This window comes from Parasteatoda tepidariorum, chromosome 11 (genome assembly GCF_982258835.1).
Source record: "Parasteatoda tepidariorum strain Cologne lab strain chromosome 11, Ptep-v5.0, whole genome shotgun sequence".
Classification (NCBI taxonomy): domain Eukaryota; kingdom Metazoa; phylum Arthropoda; class Arachnida; order Araneae; family Theridiidae; genus Parasteatoda; species Parasteatoda tepidariorum.
Window position 1 is genome coordinate 35,840,352 of NC_141765.1, and position 15,147 is coordinate 35,855,498.

Sequence of the window (15,147 nt, forward strand, 5' to 3'; positions counted from 1 at the left end):
TATGGTCTATAATTTAAAATATATAAAAAAATTTGTGTATTTATAATTGACCCTACTATAAAAATATTAGTTTTATTAAAAAAAAAGCAATATCGTTACAATAATATATTGTAAATAAAACGTTTATGCTGTAAATAAAACGTAATGATAAGCTGTTAATTGATAAATATTAAATGATAAAGATAGATATGGTTACTTTACTAACAGTCTATGTTTACATGTATAAAAAATATTGTTTTATAATATGTGGCTAAAGTTAAACCTCTATCTAAATGGTGAACTACAATTTTGATAATTGGTTTAGGCTATTTCGTGCTGTGGTAACAATGGATTAAAATAAGTGTAGACAATTCCAAGTCAGAGATAAATGGTAATTACAATATTTAAAATGATTTCGTATGGATCTGAATAAAACTGTTTTTATTCATTCATGTTTGATAGAAAGGATTTTCAGGCATAAATTCAGATTTATAAAATATATATTTTTAGCTATATAATAATTATTTGCTATCTTCACATTGCTCTTGCACATATATTGCTCAAAATATTTATTAGAAAGCATAGAAATGTCATAAGACTTATTTTTCGTACTTTTTTGTTTTTAAATACTAAATTTGCACAAAAAACTTTAAAATGCTTAATTTAATGAGTTAATTTCAGTTAATAAGTTCAAATGAAAAAGTATAGCTTCTTTTTTTGATACTTATACGCTATGTAGTGCATAGTAGCGAAAACAGGGAAAGAGTATCAGACGGCGATTAGTAATAGACAATTGCTCTTTCCAGTATTTTCAGTTGGTGATATCACATTTTAAGACACCAGCAGGTTTGGCGACGGATGAATGGTTATGAGTCCCCCAGCAGAGTTGTTTATTCTTGACAGAAAGTTTAGTTTTCTCTTACTAGTGTTTTGAGTGAACGAGGATAACTTCTTGTTGATATATGAGTAGCTTGCTAAGGAATGTATATAAATTATTTTTTTAGTTTATTATTGAAAATAGCCTTCATTATTCTTTAAATAAAGAGATAATTTTCTTTGAGTTTATTCATATGAACACGGTAACTGGTGTTTGGTTCCGTGATTCCCAGGTACAGGACTGGAGAGAGACGTAGCGGGTTAAATTGAACGAATTTTAAGGTTGCTAAACATTTATTCTGAAGCAATAACTTTTATTTTGTTGGACAATATAGCTAAAATATGTCAAAAGAATGAAGAAACTTTAGGAAAGTAGATACAGATATAGAAGAACTCATCATGTTTATGAAATGTGAAAGACAACTCAATAATGAAATGGCGATGGTATTATTATACAGGGAGGTTAACGAAATAAGACTAAAGAACAACAGTTTAAAGCTTGTTCAATCGTTTCTGAAGCGTGTTGGAAAGCATGTTCGATACGGCGTCCACTATTTTCCGAAAGCAAGTTAAATCGTATTGCTGCATTCTCAACAGTAGTTCTCAGCATATCTAGAGGGATGTTACTGACATGTTGGTGTATCGCATCTTTCAATTGCGGCAAATTGTTTACAGCATTATCATTATAAACAGTTACTTTGTGTTAGCCAAAAGCCAAAAGCCCATAGCCAAAAGCCATAGGGTTTAGGGTCTAATGACCGGGGTAGCCCAGAAATGGGGAAGTTTTGGCCTACGATCCATTTATTTGTGAAATGTTGCTTACGCAATCTATGACACATGTAGCAATGTGCGGTGGGGCCCATCCAGCATAAAAATCGTAGTATCTAAAATACCACGTTACTAGAGTTCAGGTATCACGAAAAGTCTTAGGATTGACGCTAAGCGAACTGCAGTCACAGTGCATGTAACAGGTCGAGATGTCGACTGCTTTGGAAGAATACAGTAGATCTGGGTAGATAACATGAGACATTTGTTTGTTCCAAATCCTGGAGTTATGGGTGGTGATATTACCATTTAGGTAAGAATGTTCCTCATCTGTTCACAAAATGTTCCATGATCAATGTTCGTCTACTTCCAACCGGACAAGGAATTTCAATGCAAAAGATTGTATTACAGCAGGATCGATACGTTTGAAGTTCTTGAACATGATTGATTTTGTATAAGTAGAATTGCAGTACTTAATGAGCAATTTTGTATACCGTACAAAATACCGGTAAATATTGTATACCGGTAGGGGAGAGTCACTTAAGGAGTATTGCTTATATTTCTGTATAATATAGAGTAATAATCAATATTTTTGTATGTTTCTATTGTTTTATTATCTAATTAAGTAATGCAAAAAGAATAAACCAAGAAAAGAATAGTTCAACTTTAAAAAATAGAAATTTAAAAAAATCATGTTTTTCAGCTCTTTTCAAAATGTGTCGGGTAGCTCCGCCTAGTTACAAAAATTATGCTTTTTAACTGTTTTTTCAGGTGTAACTGAAAATGACCAATGTATTAACAATAGATAAACCTCATTTATAATTTTTATCACAAAATTATTTCATTTATTACATATTTATATACTTTTAGTGAATTCTATCATTTAATAACAATCATTTAATAATAACAATATTTGTTGTTAAAAATGCATATAACATTCAAATTTGAAGCAATAAAATAATAATCTTTGCAACCGTACATTTATCGACGAAATATAATTGGGTGGTGAAATTCGACATTCATGTGAGCGGGGCTACCCGAAATCCAATTTTTTTGCAAATTTGTAATTACTCGAACAATTTTTCACATATACACTTCTTTTTTTGTGCAAATTAAACTTAAGACTACATACTTTAATGCTGTTTGTAAAGAAAAAATTATTTTTTTAGTATTAAAATGAAGTTTAATCGAAACATTCAACCAATTTTTCTTAATTTCATGACTACTGTGTTCAACATATTTTCAAAACTATTGTTTACCATGTTACCAGCTGCATAAATACTTGAAACTTTGAAAATAATCTTTTTTTAATATAACAATTAATGTCCGATGGCCCATTGAATTGAAGAAATATTCTATATATGTGAAATTGACAGTGGGCTGGGGTACCCGCAGGCAGGGGTACCCGACACTCCCCTACGTCTATTCGATCAAAGTGTGGATGCATGCGTCATGTTAGCTGCCCACTGTTGCTCCCTCCACTGCTAATGCAACAACCTCCATGGTCGACCTCAAACTTGAGAGTATTTTTATTATCAGCATTTGTGTTTGCTATTTTAATTTCAGAAATTTTCACATGATTATTCGTATGAAATTTGAGACAAAAAGCTTATGCTTTTTTATTTTTATCGTGCTTAAAATAATATAATTATAAAGTAATTATAATCACAAAGATTTCTTTGACTTTTCGCTGAATAACATTTACATTATGATGAAAAAATTTCCCGGTCAACGCAGAAAAGAATATTGCTTAAAATTTTATCTTAAAATTTTATCTATATTAGGTCTTTCATATTCTTTGTTAAAACATGTTGTGCAATTGCATAATATAGCTTTTTTTATGGCTGATTTCTTAATACCAGAAACTTAATTGCATCTTTCTTTTTTTAAATTCCCGTTTAAGATGCTTGCATATAACGTTATGTTTGTCTTTACTATGTTTGTACCTAATGCATAATCTCTTATCAGCGAAATACAAGAAAGGGATTGATTGATTTTGAACAAAAATTTTTTGATATGAGTGTTCTCAAAAAAGTAACTGTGGTAGTCAAATTTGGATCATTAATACTAAAGACAACTTTTAGTAAAAAAAGATGTCCTGCTTTTTCGTCCAACTCTTATATACAATTAAATGCTTGTGCAAATTTAATTTTACTAAAAAACAATATTTTATACTCTTTTTTGGTTTCAAAACATTTAAATTACCTAAGTTACCCGAATTTTTCAGCTGAAATTTGTGGTTATTACATAGTATCTTTAATTAATTATCAAGTCTTAAAAAATTTCTGATGTACCAATGTAAAATTATTTTCACATTTCAAAACATTATCGGCAAATTTTTTTAATTAAAATTCATATTACTGACTTTCCTCCCTGAAAATATTTCAACGGCTGCCTATGGTTTTGTTTTAAATGTTTTGTTAAGTAAAATTTCAGATTCTAAAAGGATAAATTTACGTAAGTATTTTTCAATTTAATATCAGTGAAAAAAGAAAAAATATGCAATTAAGTAATTTGAATATTTTTGAATTTGCCTTATTGTTTCAATTATTACAAAAATTATAAATTTAAAAATTCGAGATATAATTTTATTTTAATATTTTTGGAAATGAAAGACTTATAGTTATATTTTGGGGGAAATAAATTAGGGAAAAAGGTAAAATTTCAACTCAATTCAAATGTAAATTTAACTTTGTAATTAAGCAGTGTGGTGTTTATAATATAATTTCAGAATACAAATAATGAGTGGTAATTGAGAAATTACAAATGGCTTAAGTTATGGCTTTTATAAAGAAAGTTTTAGAAACTAATAAATTCAATTAAGATTTTGATTAAATAGGCTCATTTCTAGCAGAATTCGCTAAGATAAATTTACTTGGTATTTCCGTATTGCTAAGCAAAATGCATAGAATGACATTACAAAACTATTGTTTTATGTCTTATTGCTTCACAACAATACAGAAAATTGAGTAAAATTATATAACCGAATTATTTAACTACCATCCATATCTTCCCCTTGCTCATTCCAAAAATATAAAATGACGCAAGATAATAATAGAAAATATAAAATCTAATATTGCATAGCATAAAAACCAATGCAAAGTAATATTGCAGCGAAGGCTAGATAATATTAGTTGGCATAGTCTAGTATTATATAATGAAGAGCGAACAGGTGACCTATTGTATATTTCTAATATCAGGTTGTGCAAGATAGCATTATAATTTACTGTTTTTCTGATGCTGTTGCCTAGTATTAGGTGCTACTTGGGACATGTTATGAGAAAAACAAGATCCTCTATGGTTGGAGACATTCTCAATTCTTAACAATGAGAACTGAGTTAACAGATTAATTTTATCTGAAGAATAAAATGATGTATGAAGCACATTTGCATAAATCATTTGCTTCTTCCTGCCGTAAGTCAATTAAAAAGAGAAAGGGTTAGAGTATTGATGAAGAGAATGTTGAGTTCGAGTACTGGAAAAAACAGTTAGTTCGAAGAACTGATAAAAAGAGAGTGGGTTTGTGTAACTATCAAATGATTGTGGGTTCGAGCACCGATCAAATGATAGTGGGTTCAAGCATCGATAAAAAATATAGTAGGTTCAAGTATTTATCAAAAGAGAGAGGGTTCGAGTACGGATCAAATGAAAGAGATTTCTAGTTCTCCATTTGTGCTTCCGTCATTGCTATTGCAACAACTTTCTCGGTTTCTACAGAAGCTGGTTTCCTTCCCTTTTTAGGTGCAGCAGTAAGGTAAATTAGATTCCAATCCTTATTTCGTTTAACAATATTGCATACAGCATCATAACCCGATTGTGAGCTTGGAACTTTTTTTGGTGGAAAATAAATTCCTATGACTTCCTCTAAACTATTGTCAAGCTCGATAACATTTGATCCAGCATTTTTCCCTTTATGATCATTTCAAAGTGGAACTTTAATTATATCCACCCTGTATTATACCTTGGACATCCATCCTATGCCTCTTAAGATGGATGCATTTTTAAAAATCATCTATTAGTATAAGTAAACGATTATAAACTTACCTTTCAATCACACACCGTACTAAAATATGTTCTTCAAAATTTCACAAAAACATGCAACTAATGGAGGTTAGCAATCAAACTCAAAATAGTGTTGCTGAAATTTATTTATAATAATTTTAGTGCATGCTTGTATTTAGAGTTTTTTTAAGGGTTTTGTGTATATTTCTTAAGCCTGCATTGTAAAACTTAAAACTTCAAGTTTGAATTCAGTTACTGATGACACTTCAGTGCTTTCTACCAAAAATTAAAAAACTGCTCCAAAGTTCAATTTGATTGTAGCTTAACTGCTTCGTACCAAGTTGTAACAATAAGGACATTTAGTACTCGCAGCTATTATCTCGTACGCATATTCTAAACTAAGCGCTTACCCACGACACAAACTTTGCGCTTGCTCAGTTACATCGGAGCATAGGTGCGTGAATGCATGGATTATAGCGTGAAGGCGCATAATCTCTCTAACATTCGAGAATGGACTGCCATAAGGCAAGACTGCTGTCAGACCGTAAGAAGTTGTAAAAGATAAAATTATAATTCGCAAAAATCAAAAGTGAGGCGATTTTCATAAATTAATGTTTCCTCATAACGCAAAGAGTTTTAAAACACAGTGTTAAACTAAGAAACACAGTTTTAAACAAAGTTCTTTTTATCTATTGTTTTCCTCTTTTTTTGGAAAATTTCCAAGTTCAACATATCAGCAAAAGGGTTTGGTATCTAATATTATATTCTCAATGGTTTTCCTTATATAATATTGGTAACGTGGAAGTTTGTACACCATTTAATTTCAATCTTACTTGTTCAAAACATGATAGCTTGTTGACTATCATTACTTTATATATCTCTTAGCAATTTAATAGAATATCTAAAATGTATTTATCCATACTTTTGATATGTTGGCATTGGATCTCAGAAAAACAATATGGAAATGAAAGTGTGAATTTCGATTTTGTTCTCTGAGATATTAATTTTCATAGATAAAAGGGACTATTAATAACTTCTCAATAAAATTGACGGTATATTTTTTTGTAATATTTTAATTGAATTTTCCAATTTAATATAGATTTTAAAGATATCAAAAAACTGTTGTTTGAATTTAAAAGATCAGAATATTGTTGTTTAAATTTATTGAGAAACACCATTTGGCTGAAGTGCAAACATTTTTTACAGAGTTATTAGACTGCTTATTCTTAACTCTAAAGTGGATTCTTAGAACTTAACAGAGATCTTTCGGAGATTAGCATCAAATTGTTTGGGAAAAAGGCATAAAATTTAAAGAAATTTGAAATGGTACTTTTAAAACATTATTTATATTAAAAAATCGTAATTTTAAAATATTTAAGTTGTTTGATCACTGGTTAATTTAAATGCACACTGCTTAAGTCAAATGTAACTGAAAATGACCCACAAAATGCTTCCACTGTTGTCACACACGAAAAAATGTTTCAAATCCAAGGCCATTTGAATAAAGTTTTCCTAAAAAAGCCATCTTTACACTCCTTTAATCGAAAAATAATTATTTTACAGACTTTGGAAAAAAATGGTCAAATTGTTTTTTTTTATATACCTAAACAATGGTTTACTGTAACGAAATGCTATTTTAAACACAGCACTAGAAGTTCCACTGCTTTAAAAATATTCATTTGTACTACTTCTAATTTCAAGAATGCTTCAAAATTCCCTGAAAATTTTTATTTGCTCCTTAAATGCCCGCATCAAAATCACTGTAGCATTTATTAAAAATTTGTAATATATGTGGAAATAATTCTATTAAATAATGCCTTAAAAAATTTCTGAAAATGAATGAAACATTTTATCAATAATGCTTTATTTTTATGTCTTTTTTCTCTAAGTAGATTTTAATAGCTTCATTTATAAAAATACTCTCAGCTGAGAGTAAATTTATCTATTAGAGAGCACAAATTAAAGCAAGATTTAAAAAAAAAATAATGTTCGTTTTTGTCATATGATTTGTCTAGCAATTAAAATTTTTTAATGACAAATGAATGGATAAATTCATATTGCACTGTGTACAAAGTTTTTCGGGTCGTTGTTATTTGAAGTCAGCACAAGCCCAGTCAAGTAAATATTAGTTCCTTAATCAAAGTAACTTATAATATTAGTTTCTTGATTCATGATAGCTCAGAGGATAGAGCTTTCGCCTTCCAAAAAAGTGAACCGGATTCGAATTCCAGCTTTGACTGGACGATACGAATTCCGCATCTAACTTGCACCGACTACAGTGCTGTCGTAAAATATCTTCTGTAGTAGATTGATCATGGGATAGAGTCCCCTTGCCGTCAGGCTAACCATGGGAAGTTTTCATGGTTTTCCTCTAGATGTAACGCAAATGCGGGTTTGTTCCCTCAAAAAAGTCCTACACGAAGGCATATTTCTCCAGTTGCTTGATCCAGGAGTTCCTTTATCTCCTGGATCGGGTTTAAAATTACAAGGCTACGGAGTTGAACATTAGTAGTCGTGCTGTTCAACGACGATCCTAAATATTAGTTTCTTACAATCATAGAAAATAATATTTTTTAAAAATATATTTACCGCTAAATTTATCGTCATCTACCAACATTAGAAAAATTACTTTTGAATTTTAAAATATGATAGCCGCAAATAATATAAAATATTTAAGAAATTCAGAAACGCTACATTTAGCACACCCAAGTATAACAAATCTAATAAGAATAAACTAAGACATACATACATTTTACGAAAGAGATTGCAAAACATTCATAAGACTTCAGTGAGACTTTCTAGTGTTAGATCAAATGAAAAAAGTCATACAGAAAAACAAAAATAAATCATTCCTAACTTTTGTAGATACTTTCAGTTAAAACAAAGGTAAAAAATATATTATTAGAAGTTAATTAAAGATTAGGGGAACGTTTTATGGAGTTAAAGATAAATTTAGCTTCAGAAAATTAAAATAATTTTTACTAAGAGAAAAATAAAGAGGCAACGAAGTTCACAAGAATCGTTTTATTCTATTTTACTTACGTTTTTTTGTAATGGTGCGAAATTCAAAACACTAAATGTTAAATTTTTACATTTCCACTGCACATTACTGTAAAGTTGCGTACATTACGGGGAATATGGAAACCCCATTCATGACACCTTGAATAGTCAATAACTCATGGACACAAATACAATGATTACTTTTCTTTAGCCGACACAAATTAACTTCATTCTACTTTCGTTTCACATATCCAAAAGAGAGTGTCTGTCTCTCTGCTTCGTTTAAAAGCCTTTTTGTTATTATTATTTTTTTTTTCATTTTACTACAACAATTATCCGAACACATTTCAGCAACTAGGAATTAGTAATGCTTGCATGTGAAGGCATCTTGGTTTTTTGTCTTTATATTTCAAAAAATGTAACTTACATGGTATTTGCTGTGTGAGCTCTAATAATCTTTTCTTACATATTAACTGCGATAGATTAGGAGGGTTACCTCTTAAAATGCGTCTGTACAGAAGCAAATAAATACCACAGATTGTCACAATGTGCACAGAGGTAAATATAAGAGACAGCCATGCTAAACATTCTACACTTTATTAACCCGATTTCAACCCATAACTAATATACAAAGAAAAATTCTTCCTAAGATAGCTATGAAAACATTGGAGTGAGGATTATTTCATTAGAAAAGCTAAACTTTATTAAGGTAATTAATACAGAAATACCAATTACCAGAAAATGTGAACACTTGAACTTCAGTGTGTACTTGATTCGGTGATCACCTTATTTAGAATTGGAAGGAAATTTTTTTTCGCTGTTAATCATTTGAGGGGAGTATATATATATATATATATATATATATATATTATATATTAATATATACATATATTTCAAAATCAAGCAATGTGTTATATTCTGTTTTAAAATCCCAAAAAATATTATATGAAGATTACTTTTTCTTTAAATATTCATGGTGGTATATTTCTTTAAAAAAGCTGCTGCTCATAAAAGTAATTAATGGATTACCGGAAATTACCGGAAAACGTGAGCACTTAAATTTCAGTATGTATTTGATTCAGTGATGTGGAACTCATAAAGTTATTTAAAATAAATTTGCTTAGCTATTAGCGATTTGAGGGAAGTATTTCCAGCGACTGGTAATTCGAAAAAAATCTGTTATTTAACTTTCTAACCGTTTTCGGTTTAAAAAAATAATGTTTTTATTAATATCATTTCGTAAGCTTTTTGTCAGCTGAAGGTTGGAAGAAATTTTCAAGCATTTGATTTCATGGGAAAAATTTGTTTCAAAATAACGTGAAGTCTTACATTCTATTTTAAAATCATGAATCTTACTTCAAAGAGGATTTTTATCTTATTTTAAAATATATTAAATTGTGTAAGAAACATCACCATTTTTTTGAATGGGAAATTTCTATAACACTGAGAAAAGAGAAGCAAAATGCTTTTTTTGTTTCATGATTGCGTTTTTTGTTGTTATTTTTATGTAAGAATTTTGCAAACATTAACTTAAAATATTGCAAATAGATTTTTGCATCACATAATAAACGATGCAATCATGTAGATTATTTTGTCATGAAAGTATTTGTCAGTTAAATGTTTTACATTACATATTAATTAATGTGTTTTTTTATTTGAAGGATATCAAGGTTTAGTTATCTGTCTTTTCAAAATAAAACTTCCATAACTCAAAGGACTTATATTACAATAAACTTTAATTATTAAGTTTTAATTCGTTAAGTATTTCAACTACTAAACAAAATAGTTATTTTAATAACTGCCATCGCATAAAATGTAGAATGTTTAGCCCTCTCCTCAGCAAGTATCATCTTTCATGTCATAATCAAACTTCATGCCAAACTAATGAATAAATTACGATTCTATGGCTTTATTAATGATTTATATTTAATACATTCAATGTGAAGAGTCATTCAATAGAAAACACCTATGTTATAGTAACAAACAATTTAAACACTTGCAAATAAAGATATGACTTTTAATGTCGTTGATGGAAAGGCCGGCCTAATATACTACGAAGAGCTGAACTGAAACGTTACATTTCAAAATATAAGAAATTTAGTTAGTCTTAACAACAAACGTCATTATATAATACAATAAAAGACATAAGAAAAACTGAAGAATGGAGTAAATAAATGCAAAAATTCAAATAGATAATTAAACAACTTTGATCAAATTATGTATGAAAACAACAATAATAAAGTCATAGTGAAAATAGAATCATTTGGCAAATCTTTAAAAATGAGTATTTTAGAATTTTAGGGCCGGATCCTTTTTCAAGAGTAAAACATGGTCATTTTCATCACACATGGTTTTAGCTTAAATTACAAGGTATCTAAATTTATATTTATAAAATATACAAAGCACAAGAAACAACAAATATATTTTATCAAATAAAAACACTTTTAATACATCCACGTTATAATGAATTCATAACCTCTTTCTTAAATATATAACATTACAAATTTCATTGATTCCAAAATTTAGTACAACACATTGACATATCATTTTTCAACAGCAACATTGCATCAAAATAGAAATTAATAAAGTTAATAGATGAGATATACATAACACATAGTTTATAATACAAATCTGCTGCTAATGACAATCATAGTTTTTCGTAAATTAAAGATGGGAGACTTTTTGTTTTAATTAACATAAAATTAAAAACTGATCAAAAATTTGTCCGATTTAGCTACGCATATTACAAAGCTCGATATTTTCCGATCATAAATTTCATATATTATGACATTTGGAGGAAAATTACTTCTTAAGAACTGGGCTAAAGCTTCAGCCGTGCAATTGAGAAAAGCACATATGAAATAATGAAATTATTGGCAGTGAATGTAACCCAAAAATTGAGATCATATTTAAGTAACCCATCTATAGGCTGAATGTGCAGAAACTATTTACATTTTCATGCCTATATAATAATCTGTAAAGTTTGGAACACTTACCTAAATGATAATAAATAAAATAAATATACTTTATTTTTTAAAAGATTAGAATGCATCTATATACATATATGTTTATGAACAATTATTAACAATCGTAAAATTTTCTATATGTGATTATTAATAAATGATTGTAATTAAAATTATTAAAGTGACTAGATAACAGCAGTTTTCTACAAGAAAAGTTGTAACAAAATGTGCCTGTTAATAGAAATTAAAATCATTACAATATATGATCAAAATCAGTCGTTACAAATGGGCTCTAGCAAGAATTTTTCTGATATGAAGTTGATTTAAAGATTTTAAAACTTTCATTTCAAACGAGAAAGCTATGACGAGACTGAAGTTTTTACAATAACAGCCTTTTTGAATAATTTTGGGAATATATTAATATTTTTGAACAATGTGTATGCAATATTTAATGATATTTTGCAACACAAGTAAAGCTCAAAAATGGGTACACTTGGATGAAATATCTGATCGTACCTTTCAGTATTTTTAAATGAAAAAATTAATTCGTCGCCAATTAAAAATAAAAAAAAAATAATGGACATATTATTAAAACCAAATCTTAAACATTTTTTTAAATAAAAAGCAGTTATAAATTGAATGAAAAAATCTGCTACATATTTCCAAAGCTCTTAATTAATAATTCATTTTATACACCACTCGATGACTTCCCTCCTTTCATACAATATCCATTTTCAAAAAGTGTAAGGAAGATTTATTAATAAATTTGCATAACTATAAAAGATTTAAATTTTTAAGCTGAAATATGAATTTACACGAAATTATTTTTCTCATTTTTGACAGAAACATCTCACAATTAATATAAATGCAAATTGGCATTTATTTATTTGAACACAGAATAAATGGATGACCTCTAGAATTTATTGGCAATTAGAAAATCTCTTGGCAATGCATTATTAATTCTAAAAAAATCTGAATTACACTTTATATATATTAACTAACAGCTTATGATTTATCAAACAAAAAAATTCCTTTATAATCCTTATGTAATCCTTTAAATACACAAAAATTATGTGGACAAAAATAAAAGCACCTATTTTATTTGATGTGTTGTTAGTTTTGATTGGCACAGAACTAGCAATGCATTGGAAGAAAAAAATGGTACAATAAGAAGACAAATAAATTGAACCATATTCAAAGTTAATTTTCTACGTATATTTTTGTATGAAATAATTACAATAGATGAGTCATTGTTAAGCTTTTCAGAAATGTATTTAAAGAAGTGAGAAGAAATGATCTACTGGTAAATAAAAGGAAATCTACAATCAATGTGGCTTATCATTATCCCAGATATGTTACAAGCTAGTCAGATATGCATACTACCTAATTGAACCTTGTGATTTTAGAGCTTAAACTGACATAAAGGTTCTAACATGCATACGATTTTGTAAAACTCCATTAAAGGTGAATTGTTTTCTACATACAAAAATGCTTATTTATTTCTTTAAATTCAGTCTGAGATTATTTTAGAGACGCAAAATAACATAAAATTTAAATGTTTGCAGCCACATTTAGCATTATAAATATAACAGCAAATAAATAGTAAACATTGAGCTTGAGAGTCATGTTTAAATGTTAAGAAAGTATACTGTCGAGATATATACAAAATCTGTTGATTGAAAGAAACATAAATATTGCTTCTTTTCAAACACAGTTTTACGTTTCACTTGAGAGTTTTATTTTTTCTTGAAGTTTTTTCAAAACTATTCAAAAAGAAATCTACCCGATAAGCAGATTCTAATAATACCAAATGTAGGTATATCATTGCTCTTAGAATATCCTGATGGCATCATTTTTCTAGGTGCTTTATTATCAGAATGGGTTACGTTTATTTAACACCATTATAGAAGAATTTCTACAATATTACACGAAAATGATGCAGCATGACAGCCTTCTTGATAAAATTACAATTAGCAGTCAATTAACCAGTCCATTTAATTAGGTTACAAAATTCACTACAAAGAACATGTTAAGTAAATATTTCTATTTGTAAGTCCATTGTTAAAACATTGTCAAAACTTTAGAGACAATAAAATTAATATTTTCACAGAATGCTTTATTACTTTCTATTTGTACAAAGCATGTACGACTTTTTAACTTTCAAAAAGTGCATTAGCTTACTCTCCAAGAAATCTTTTACATTCTTGAAACGTTGAAATATCATAATGAAACACATTCTAACATGAACATCATTGCATAAAATATATACAAACAGAAAACATTGATTTTTAGTGAGTTTTCAAAAAAAATTATATATAAGTACATAAACCAGCGATTCGAAAGTTTCCTTTTCTTTTCAGATTTCCACACTTGATGTCAAAAATTTCGAATTTTATTAGAATAATCAATTAAAATTGTATTTAAATCAAGAAGAAAATAGCTGGGAGTACAAATGTGATAATCGATGGGCTCCAAGATCCTGCTCCAGACTTGGTAAGATCTCTTCTTTTCATCATTACTCTGTCGATGACATGGATAATTCCGTTTGTAGCTTTGACATCAGGACGGACAATATGAGCTTCAAGACCTTCCCATTCCACTTTTAATGAACCTGATACAATAATTTAATTTGAATTTGTCATTGACAATTAACAAGTATTTACTAAAATTCATTTCTAAATTACAAAATTTCTAGATTTTTATTTATTCATAATTAATTAAACAACATGACAAAATAAGGCAAGGCTCTTGATTGAATTTTTTAAAACACACCATTCTTGATGAAATACTGGGTTCTGCACTCTTCAATTCTAAATTATGTTCTTTTATAAATTTATGTAAGATACTCAATACGTTTTAACTTCTTATGTTTTTATCCGATCTTTAAGTTGGTGGCTTTTTTGAGGCAAAAAACCTATATCTCTCTATTTTTTTCGCGAGAAAGTAGTGCATAGCCGGTAAAAAAAGATTTAGTACTGTTGTGTACCATGCCGCATGCTCACAGACGTATGGCTTTTAACTAACTGCGCATGCCTGCGAAACAGATTCCTTAAATTACGCTAGCGCAATTACTTCAAAACTATACTTACGCTTGGAAGTGGTAAATCTTTATTTGCCGAATTCGTAATGACTTTAATGAGGTTAGTAAAAACGTCTCATATATAACAAATTTTATTACTTTTATTAAAAAGTTCTTAAGTTTAAATCTTTTGATGGATAGCACTACAGAGCTTTTGATTAAGTTAAATAACGATGGATAGCAACTGGTGTTTTTAAGGTAACGAAAATGAAGAATCGAAAAGTTTTTGTTTTTAAACTCAAAATAAATAAAAAAAAAAATAAATAAAATTGTTGATGATTGACGGAACTTTCTTTTTACTAATGAAAGAACGTATTTAGAAATTTTATACCGTAACTTGAAATTTTCCTTCTTTTATTTTTGCACATTTCAACCTGCTCATTTGATTGCTAATTAATTTTACTTGAAAACTTCTTTCATTGTAAAGCTTTATCCTATCACTTGAATCCGAAGTTCTAGTAAACATGCAACGCACACTAAAAG

The 15,147-nt window shown here is 28.6% G+C and overlaps 1 protein-coding gene across 1 annotated transcript in view; it reads right to left on the reverse strand.

The window, feature by feature from the left end:
• Positions 1–12,418: 12,418 nt before the first annotated feature.
• The window catches only part of Fas1 (fasciclin 1 Fas1 domain-containing), a 276,999-nt gene continuing 274,270 nt past the window's right edge, over positions 12,419–15,147 (reverse strand). The window contains exon 13 of the mRNA XM_016057640.4: positions 12,419–14,196. Coding sequence (XP_015913126.1) covers positions 14,006–14,196 — 191 coding nt within the window. The 3' untranslated portion in view covers positions 12,419–14,005. The remainder of the gene's footprint in view (positions 14,197–15,147) is intronic.